Here is a 9,959-nt window from a genome sequence, read left to right on the forward strand (position 1 = left end):
CTTTAGCGAACAATTTCTACTGCACAGGTTCCCGTTTAGCTGCAGGTTTTATGCTAATGGGAAGTGCTGCCGATATTTTCAAGAACACCGTCATCCATCTTGAGTCATCCTGTGGAACGAGTTTTCCCTGCTCTCATTGTCGACCTGTGGCCTTGCTTTCGCTTATTTCTGAATGCGAGGAGAGAAAAAAACTCGAAGACAATAGAAGGTAAGATGCTATCGTTTGTTTATTGTACGTTGTCCAGTTTGGCCTCATTTTGCAGATTAACAGATTAAAAAAAAAAAAAAAAATCAGGCACAAACTGTTTTGATTGTACTGTGTGTAGTGTGGTGTGTGTCTTCCCTCTCATGTTTTGTATCTTGTGTTTCCTGTTGTTGCTATTTCTTCTTTTGTCAAGTTCCATTACCTTTGATCATGCCAGATTTCTAACGTGGAGGATAAGGGTCTATATCAGCGGTGGAAGAGATTGATAATCTCTTGGGGGGGATCTTCATGTGTATACCAAGCCTAAAGCTCTGTACACACATCCCAACAATCCTGCCAGAGTTTAGTATTTTCCTTCCCTTGCTGTTGAAGTCAGCAAAGGCCTGACTGAGATCTTATCGATATCGATAGTTTAAGGCTTATCCGGGACTCTCTAACCTGCTGTGAAAACAGTCGAACCAACAAAGGTTGTAGCTGCAGCTAGTCCACAAGAACATAACAGACTTACTTACACTTTTACATTTATCCATCCATCCATCCATTTTCTTGACCGCTTATTCCTCACAAGGGTCGCGGGGGCTGCTGGCGCCTATCTCAGCTGGCTCTGGGCAGTAGGCGGGGGACACCCTGGACTGGTTGCCAACCAATCGCAGACTTTTACATTTAAACATGTATAAGTAAGCGCAAGATCAATGAATATAATATATTGTGCAAACAATGCAACAGTGTGCACTCATGACAATTCACGTTGACGACGATGATGAAGCTGGTGTCATTTTTTTTTTTTTTTCTAAAAATGTCTTTGTTAAAAAAAAAAAAAAAAAAGTTAATGTATGAAACGGACAACTGCACATGAACAGTCTCAGATCTTCTACATCAGTGTCTTTTTTTTCTTTTTTTTGGCGAACATGTTTGGACATGTTAAATTCACCTGTTTTGCATATATATATATATATATTAGGGGTGTGAATTGCCTAGTACCTGACGATTCGATTCGTATCACGATTCACAGGTCACGATTCGATTCGATACCGATTAATCCCGATACGAATTTATAAGTCGATTGTTGCGATTTTTTTTCCATTCAAATTTAGAAAATACTAATCAGTACGCTTGTAGAGCGTAAGATTTATATGAAAATGTATTATTTATCTGAAATTTCAGTCTTATAGAGGTTGTAATCTGTTTCATGTTTGAACAGCATTAAAATAAAATATTAAGGCTTAATGTTCCGTTCATATAACATTCTTCCATGCTCAAGGTGTGAATCCTAACCCGAAGTCAGACGTTTTGTTGAATATTTTTCCATTAAAAATGGAAGTTTAAAAATCGATTCACACACACACACAAAAAAAAAAAAAAAAAAAAAAAAAAAAAAAGGCAATGATGATAAGACGTTGAATCGGTAAGACTACCGAATGAACAATTCTGAGCTCTTTAAAAAAAATAATAAAAATAAATTTAAAAAAATCATTTTTTTTAATTGAATCGATTCGAGAATCGTGCGATGTAGTATCGCGATATATCGCCGAATCGATTTTTTTAAACACCCCTAATATATATATATATATATATATATATATATATATATATATATGGTTCCCAGAATGCATTGCGTGGCGCAGTTAATGACGTTAAGGATGCTAATCCTTGTCATATCTATTTGTTACCAGTAATTTAATTTGTATCGTATTTAACATGTTTGTCGGTCTATGATTAATAATAATAATAATGATAATAATAATAATAATTAAACAAACCGTAACTTTAAGTTGTGTGTAAAATAATGACATCCAGGACGATTCTCCCGTACAAGTTGCATTACTTCTCTGATGACTGCTTGTGAAGTTACAACTTTTATATATTTTGATTGTGGCCGACTAATTAATTAGTCCGCCATAAAAAAAATGTAATTTTTTTGTTAACTTTACAAAATCATCTCGCGGGCCGGATTAAACCCCTTTGCGGGCCTGATTAGACAAGATCCATTTTATGTAGTTCAGAACAATAAAGCTTTTTTTTTTTTCTGACGTAAAAATAGCCTCTGGAAATGTGTACAGTATGTTTTATTTTGCAGTTTAAATGACTTTGCCATACACCACTAAAAAAAGCGTATTGCTAGCTAGCTACGGCGTCTGCTAGCTAAAGGCTAAACTGTGCTGTATTTCCAGATTAGCTAGTTTAGTAGCTAGTTTATCCAATATTACTGTATGCTCGATGTGGGAACTTGGTAAGCCTCAGTACTGGATACTGATATAAAACAGTTATAAAACAGTCACAACACAAATATGTGTCATTTTTACTAGCTGTGTGAAACCACACAAAATGGCTGTGTGACCTACTTTTAGGTTCCGAACTAATTCACTGCTTCAGAGTATTGTGCGTATTAGTGTTTTTCGTCATTAAAATAATAATAAAAATGATGACAGGCGCTTCATATTAACATTTTTTTTTTTTAAGGCAACATTTAATCTCGAGCAGAAAATTCAAGGATGCGGTTCGGCTGGCGCATCTTCTTCGCTTGTGGCTGGCTGCTGCTCCTGCTCACAGTGATTGATTGGCTCCTTAGAGATACAACGGGTGAGTTTTATTTGAAAAATCATCCCGATTCACTTGTGCCAACTGTCTGCTCTCTTTCTTTGTTTTCCTCAGATATTGACTTCATCATCGCAGAAAATTCATTTAACCAGGTTGGTTTGAGCTACACTACAGTGGATCTAGAAAGTGAGCAAACCACTATTAAAGCACAATACTGTTTACTAGGGTAAGTCATTAAAAATCCATTATTCGACTTTAGATTTCAGTCTTTTGGGTAAGGGTCTACTCGGTCAAAATTTACTAGTTCAACTTTGCTGTTATTCAAGTGAGGGTACTTGAACAAAGTATATCAAACAGATCCAACCAGCATATTAAAAGGTCCATGTTTTATTTTCCACCGGATTTATTTATTTTTCAGTCATATTGTACAGGTTTACGTCTTAATGTACAGGCAAACAGATATCTGATCAGTTCACCTTCTCAGGTCCACTCTAGTTACAATGACAATATGTGGTACATAAATTCAGAAATGAAAGGCAAATGCTTTTTTTTTTTAATGGATTTTTTTAGTCCTCAGTGGCAAATTGGGAGACGGTCGTTGAGCATAGGAATCGGATACTCTCTGCTGTATGTAAGAGCAAGAAACTTTGGGGTGACACCCACGTCTCCAAGGTGGCCTTAGACAACATCTTTGTCTTGGAACGACACAACATATTGTTCTGCCAGACGCCTGACGGGGGTGCCAATGAATGGAAGAAACTCCTCATTGTTTTAAGTGGTGAGTAGTACGAGGACACTGCCTGCGTAACATCATTGTGGTAAATGCAACAATGAATTAATTAACTGTGTCATTTTTTAGAAAAAAAAAAAAAAAAAAAAGAGGCCGATATTGTGCCCTTAGACCACCTCTCATGCATCTCAAAACTTGGCACACCGCGTTTATGAAGGCTTCCTCCGTGGTCCTCATAAGCACCTTTGGCATATTGCAGTGCTCAATTAGACTTAATTGACGGCATTGCGATACTAACAGCACATTGGGGACATACTTCCATCATTTCTAGCTTACTATGATGTTATATATGACTATATTTGACCAATATCAGTCATCAGTTTTGTCATGCTTGTCCTGCACGTCTGTCAGCATTCTGACTGAAATTGTTCTTGTGCTTAACGTGCTGTTGTTGGCAGGAGCCTTTTCCAATGTGGAAGAGATCCCAGAGAATCTAATTGATGACCATGAGAAGAACGGCCTGCCCCGCCTCTCATCGCTGTCATCACAGGAAATTACAGACAGGTGAGTCACAGTAAACGTTCCCGTAATGACCACAATAGATCACGTTTTGCGCGGAACACACGTAATGAAGACGAAATTTTGACCCAGATTGTAAGATGTCCAATCAAAGTCCACAAAGGTCAGATTACCAGGTATCTAACAATAAAAAGATCCCATTAATTCCAACGCTAATATAGGATTTTGGATGCAGCATCTTGTGTCTTGCTGGTGTACGACATTCACTCGTATGTGACATGTTCACTGCATACTGATCCAAGATATCCTATTGGCCCTTAAATGCTCTGAACCAATAGCAGGACAGCTTTTTCATGTGGAGGGGGGGAAAAAAAAACAAAAACAAACTTGAATATCTGTATGGTATTGGTATCTGCCGATACTGCAAAGCTGGGTATCGGTGGCCAAAAAACGGTATTGGAACAACACTAGTAACAACCAATCACAGCTCAGCTTCATAAAACAGGCATAAAACAGGCAAGCCATGATTGGCGCATAGTATTGTTCCGATACCATTTTTTCGCCCCCGATACCGATATCCAGCTTTGCAGTATCGGCCGATACCATACCGATACTTAAGGTTTTTTTTCCTCAACATGAAAAAGCTGTCCTGCTATTGGTTCAGAGCATGCAAGGGCCAATAGGAAATCTTAGATCGGCATGCAGTGAACATGTCATGTACCAGTGAATGTCGTGCACCAGCAAGACACAAGATGCTGCATCCAAATTCTTATATTAGTGTTGGAATTAATGGTATCGGCATGTGTGAGCACTTACCGATACCACTGTTTTAATGCAGTATCGGCACTTCTGTCGATACCAGCATCGGTATCGGAACAACACTATTGATGCAGGTTACCTGAGCCCTGAGCAACTGTGATGTCATTTTCAGTCGTTAAAGCGGCGAAATGGCCATCCACATAGATGGGGTGGGGGGGTTGTTTGACAGGTGGATTTTGCTAATTAACTCATTATCGTGTTTAGATTAGTGGGGAAAAATTTTTCGACTTCCCCTTTAAACATTATATTCACAAATGGTTAATTTGTCCAACAGATTAAAACATTACTTCAAGTTTTTCATCGTGAGAGATCCATTTGAGCGTCTCATTTCCACATTTGAGGACAAGTTCCTGTTTAACAAACCCTCTGAACCTTGGTACAAGTACACCATCGGACCTGCCATCATCCGCAAATACCGCAAAGGCTTTCCCTACCTCGCTGATACTGGCTTATTCTTTGACGAATTTGTCCGTTACCTGGGGGACAAGCGCGGCCGCAAGGCCATGGACTGGCAGTTTGACCAGCACATCCTCCAATGGGCGACCTACGTGGAATTGTGCTCGCCGTGCGACATCCGCTACGATGTCGTGGGCCACCTGGAGACGTTGCAGCAAGACTCCGCCCACATTCTGAGGAGAGCAGGTGTTGAGCAGCTGGAGCCCTCCTTGGCCTTCACTCCGAGCGTCGCACACGTCAACAAGACAGAGGTGGAGCGTTACTTCTCAGGAATCAGGAAGTGGGACATCCGACGCCTCTTTGCACGCTATCAGGGCGACTTCCACTTATTTGGATACTCAGCACCTAACTTTTTACTCAACTGAAATGCTTACAAGAGGACATATTATGGTTAACGCTACTTTTTGTTTGTATTTGTTTACAGTGGCTGCAATTGACGTAAGAGCTCCTCTGGCCATGACATTATCAGCAGTGTTGGCAAAGATGGAGAAAAAAAAAAAGTAATTGTTACTTCACTGATGACCAGTAGTTGATTTTAAATTGTTCCTATGTTAGTTACATTTAAAGTTATAGTCAGCAGCTGGCAAAAACACCGCCTCAAACGTAACCAGTTTTGCAAACATTTTTGGGGAAGTGCATTATTAAGTGTTTAAAAATGAAGCTCTTATGGAAAAAGTCTTTCTTGTCTCAAATATTTGCTTATAGATAAAAAGCAGTATTTCTTAATTAAACTTTTATGATAAAATATCTTGAGAATTCACTTAAACTTTATTAACAGTCTTTATACATAAATATTTAACATTTAGGATGTACTTTTTTTTTAAATTAATAATTATTAAAATATTTTTAATTATGTTCTGCTAATGTTCAGAGCATCAGCGCAGCATTTGGTCACATAAAATGAAAAACGTTTCGCTTGTTCCACACAGTTATGGCATTCAATGAAATACATAAGCAACATACCGCTGCACTGTATAGCTTACATATTTACAAGTCACTTCAAATATGCAAAATGATATTTTTCTGTCATTTTTAATTGCTCTCAGCATCACTTTCGGGCCTTGAGAGAAAGTTTGGATGCTTTTAAAGAATCCTCACAATTATAAATATATATATATAAAAAAATACTGTTTCAAATTATTATGAACAGCATTTAAAGGTCGTAAAGAACTGAAAATGGTCATTTGTGAATTTGCAGCAGTATGAGGTTGCATTTTCTAAACTCAAAAAAGTAATTTTAATAGATCGTTACACTTTAATGTAGGACCTCTCATATTTTTTATATAATTGAACCATTCTTTTTTGTATGTCGCTCATCCCGGACGCAGCAGGTGCTTGTTTACAAGTACGACCGAACTTGTAGCAAACTACTTATAGCAAACGTGTGACATCACGCACGTTGTGAACACACGTCTTATCATCAACTGCTGAAAGGAGACTGGTTCTCTCTTCTTTCATCTATAACTGCTTCAAACATTAAAACGTATGTGGGAATTAAAAAAATGTTTGTTTGTTGTGATTGTATTGCTGTTAATGGTTTGCTATGATTATTTTTATGATGCACTTTGTGACAGCTGTTTGAAAGTGCTATATAAAGATGACTTGACTAATTTGATCTCTTATTTATAACAATTCTTGAATTTTTTTTCTAGGATATCAAAATAAACTCCGAGGAACATTTTGCTGAAATAGATCGTTTGGATTTATTTACATGAATCTCTATTTCATCCACACCTCCAGTGTGCGATCAGCACTGACTTACCCTTGACAGTGTTCTGTGAGACGAGTTCTAGTCCGTTCTTAGACAAGAAGAAAATAGTCGGCTGGGGCCACTTCAATAAAGCGTTTTTCTTCTCAAAACAATTTGTGTTCAAAAGAGTGATACATTTGCACACAAAACTCTACTGAAAAAAAAAAAAAAAGTCAGACTCCGTTACCGCCGGGCACTATTTTTCTGTTTGCTCGTATCACTGCGCGTCACCCTGTAGACAGCTGATAGACGCGCTGCAGACCAGACAACAGCTGATATTCGCGCCTTCCGCCTTCGAAAAGACAAACAACTTGTAGATTAGTGCGCGTCTATCAGCTGTAACTAAAGTATTCTATTCTGTCATTTGGTAGATTCGGTTTATATATAATTATTGAACATAATATCGCGTGGGTATTGAAAATTTTGAAATTTTCTAAAATGGCTGGCAGTGAATGAGTTAAATTGGTTCAACAATTCTCTTTTTAAAGTGTACAAAACAGAAAATTTTCAAGTTTTAAGGTCAAAACAAAACAAAGCTCATGTAGCTCAAACAAGAACTTTTATTGAGGTATTCCACTCTCACGTTAATTTTCATCAACATTGACTGTCTGCAGACCTGCAGGAGAGAAAAGCGCGGAGGTCAACCCATCTGTAAAGCTGAACTTCCAGGTGAATGAGCCAAAGGAGTGCTCACCTTTGCATGTTGTGACTGGTACATACGTCACCAGCGTGTACAACTTGTTGGGGGAATCCTCGTCTTCGTTCCTTTTCCTTGAGAGGCGAACACGCACTCTGTATGGAACGTTCCTGAAGAAACAAATAATGGTTACCAATTATGTTCTCCTACAACTTCAGCCAGGGGGTTCTCTGCTGTAAACGACTCCCATAAAGCATTTTACATGTGACAAGGATACCATATAATAAGAAAAGGAGATAACTGCATTGACAATGACATGAAGTTATTTTTTAACAATTGAATTATATGTTGTGGAAACAAAACAATTGGGAACTTTCAGCTCCAGGCGAAACATTATAAAATGTCTTACCGGACCCCCTTGCTCCAGACTGCCTTGTTAAGTCGCGTGTCGATGCGGACATCAGGGGTGCCCATCTCCTTTACCGCAAACTTACGGATTTCTTTGATAGCTCGCGGAGCCCTCTTCTTGAACCCCCTGAAAAAAAAAAAAGACAAATACTCCATTATCTTAAAGAAATTAGAGAGCGAGAGATGAAAATACCACTGACAAAAGTTGAGTATGCTTAAACATTTGTGGCACACATGTACTTAAGCAAACGTGCATGTCTGTCGTTAGTATTTTCATTTTCATGTGTTACACTCACACTCCATGGATGCGCTTGTGGATATTGATGGTGTACTCTCTGGTCACCACCTCATTGATAGCAGAACGCCCTTTCTTCTTTTCAGCTTTCTTGTTTGGGGCCATCTAATTGAAAATCACACGAACGCTTCAAACCAAGTTGCCACGACGTTCGCTGAGCATTTGTAACCATTTTTAGAAGACCACTGCGAGGTAAAACTACGCGCAGTAGTAACGTTTTAGAAGGAAAAACAAACGTTTAATGTAAGTAAACATACAATAACACCACATCGAACTCATACATATCGCACAAGCACTCGGTCAATCTACCGCTACATTTCCTCGCTTTAAATGCTCTTTAACACCAACTATACGCAACCAATTCCACCTCCGTAAAGCCGGACGACACTCGTGTACACTTTTATAACCTCATTATCTACATTCTTGTCTTTAAAACGCAGGATGGTAATAGATTACTGAAATGCATTTTTGCGAAGAACATACTCACTTTAGCTGACTGCTGAGGCGGAAATCGGAAGGACGGAACCGAAGGCGAGCATTGTGGGTAAAGGAAACAGGTCCGTTTTTGTAAGATGTTCGTGGGGAAACATGTAGACGAGTTAAAGCCCTCCTATTTTTCACATTGAGCAGATCCCTATTTATTTATGTATTTATTTATTTTTAACAGCGCGGTAAGACTCGTGCTGCTAGCAACAGTAATGAGCTAGCGCTTTCCAAGCCATGTGAAAGTACAAAACATGTAACTACTACAGTGTTTACATAATTAGTAGATGGCATCAATTCTGTCTGCCTTGTCAGATTCGTCTGCCTTGCTGATTTTGAAAATTTTCACACACATAAAGCCTGGCACAAACATATCTTAGAGGGTTCTTGTTATTATTTATTGAAACGTAAAGGGTATAACCAGACCCAGCTTTCATACGGCCTGAGAATACTTACGAGCATCTCCTCCTCTCCTCTCTGATTTCATTCACCAACCAGGAAACGTCCGTCGCCAGTCACGGACTGATATTTGGTGTTTTGCTGGTTAGTTTTGTAACGCGGAAGTAAAACACCCGGTAAAACCCCACCTCTCCCCGTGTGATTGCCGCGCCCCCGGCAAGACGACTGCTGTTGGAGCTCTGCGTTTGGACTCTCCTCCTCTTGAGTACGCCACACAACTTAACGCAAGCCGATTCTTCAAGAACGGCTCCTTGCCGCATGAAATCGTGGAGGAGGAGGGGAGAGAAGAAGAGTAGAGGAAATGAGGAGGAAAAAATACCAAACAAACCTGGGCTGGTTTCGAACCAGTCACTTGCTGCTTACAGAGAAAGTACACAAACCATTATACTATTGGTTTAGTTCGATTCAACAGTGCAAACGTTTTACTTGTAGTTTACACAAGTGTCAGCCAGAACCTTTGTGAGATTTTAAGGATTGCAATTGTCGTTGCACTTTAGCGTTGCAAACGTGAAGGATAATTGATGGCTTTGAATTCATTTGGATGGAATGTTTACTGATAAAGGCTACTTTTGTCACTATCCCATGGAGGTCTCAGAGAAAGTGGGCGGTGCGTTTAGTCCCCAGAGGCAGTGCGGGGGTGTGTCCGTACTTTATGATGTC

At 39.1% G+C, this 9,959-nt stretch overlaps 2 protein-coding genes across 4 annotated transcripts; one reads left to right on the forward strand and one right to left on the reverse strand.

Annotated features, from left to right (window-relative positions):
- Positions 1-150: 150 nt before the first annotated feature.
- Positions 151-6,386, forward strand: LOC144013437 (carbohydrate sulfotransferase 10-like). 2 transcript variants are annotated; one of them, XM_077512317.1, is made up of 6 exons: positions 151-208; positions 2,666-2,785; positions 2,858-2,895; positions 3,314-3,521; positions 3,932-4,037; positions 5,086-6,386. In XM_077512317.1, the coding sequence occupies exons 2-6, from the start codon at positions 2,698-2,700 to the stop codon at positions 5,630-5,632; spliced, it is 987 nt and encodes a 328-aa protein (XP_077368443.1). In that variant the 5' UTR covers positions 151-208; positions 2,666-2,697; the 3' UTR covers positions 5,633-6,386. The 2 variants fall into 2 exon arrangements, with proteins under 2 accessions (XP_077368443.1, XP_077368442.1); XM_077512316.1 differs by lacking the exon at positions 151-208 and adding an exon at positions 2,039-2,114.
- A 1,173-nt stretch (positions 6,387-7,559) lies between these two features.
- rpl31 (ribosomal protein L31) lies at positions 7,560-9,452 on the reverse strand. 2 transcript variants are annotated; one of them, XM_077512321.1, is made up of 5 exons: positions 9,297-9,452; positions 8,359-8,462; positions 8,064-8,189; positions 7,712-7,824; positions 7,560-7,633 (listed from the first exon to the last, which is right to left on the reverse strand). In XM_077512321.1, the coding sequence occupies exons 1-5, from the start codon at positions 9,300-9,302 to the stop codon at positions 7,602-7,604; spliced, it is 381 nt and encodes a 126-aa protein (XP_077368447.1). In that variant the 5' UTR covers positions 9,303-9,452; the 3' UTR covers positions 7,560-7,601. The 2 variants fall into 2 exon arrangements, with proteins under 2 accessions (XP_077368447.1, XP_077368448.1); XM_077512322.1 differs by lacking the exon at positions 9,297-9,452 and adding an exon at positions 8,845-8,978.
- Between the last annotated feature and the right edge of the window lie 507 nt (positions 9,453-9,959).

Source organism: Festucalex cinctus, chromosome 2 (assembly GCF_051991245.1).
Source record: "Festucalex cinctus isolate MCC-2025b chromosome 2, RoL_Fcin_1.0, whole genome shotgun sequence".
Classification (NCBI taxonomy): domain Eukaryota; kingdom Metazoa; phylum Chordata; class Actinopteri; order Syngnathiformes; family Syngnathidae; genus Festucalex; species Festucalex cinctus.

Bases quoted from the DNA above. Each gene is read 5' to 3' on its own strand.
- LOC144013437 (XM_077512317.1), top strand. From the start codon at position 2,698: ATGCGGTTCGGCTGGCGCATCTTCTTCGCTTGTGGCTGGCTGCTGCTC. The intron at 2,786-2,857 runs GTGAGTTTTATT...TGTTTTCCTCAG, and splicing joins GCTCCTTAGAGATACAACGG to ATATTGACTTCATCATCGCA. The intron at 3,522-3,931 runs GTGAGTAGTACG...TGTTGTTGGCAG, and splicing joins ACTCCTCATTGTTTTAAGTG to GAGCCTTTTCCAATGTGGAA.
- rpl31 (XM_077512321.1), bottom strand. The intron at 7,825-8,063 runs GTAAGACATTTT...TTGTTTCTTCAG, and splicing joins GTCTGGAGCAAGGGGGTCCG to GAACGTTCCATACAGAGTGC. The intron at 7,634-7,711 runs GTGAGCACTCCT...TCTCTCCTGCAG, and splicing joins ACCAGTCACAACATGCAAAG to GTCTGCAGACAGTCAATGTT.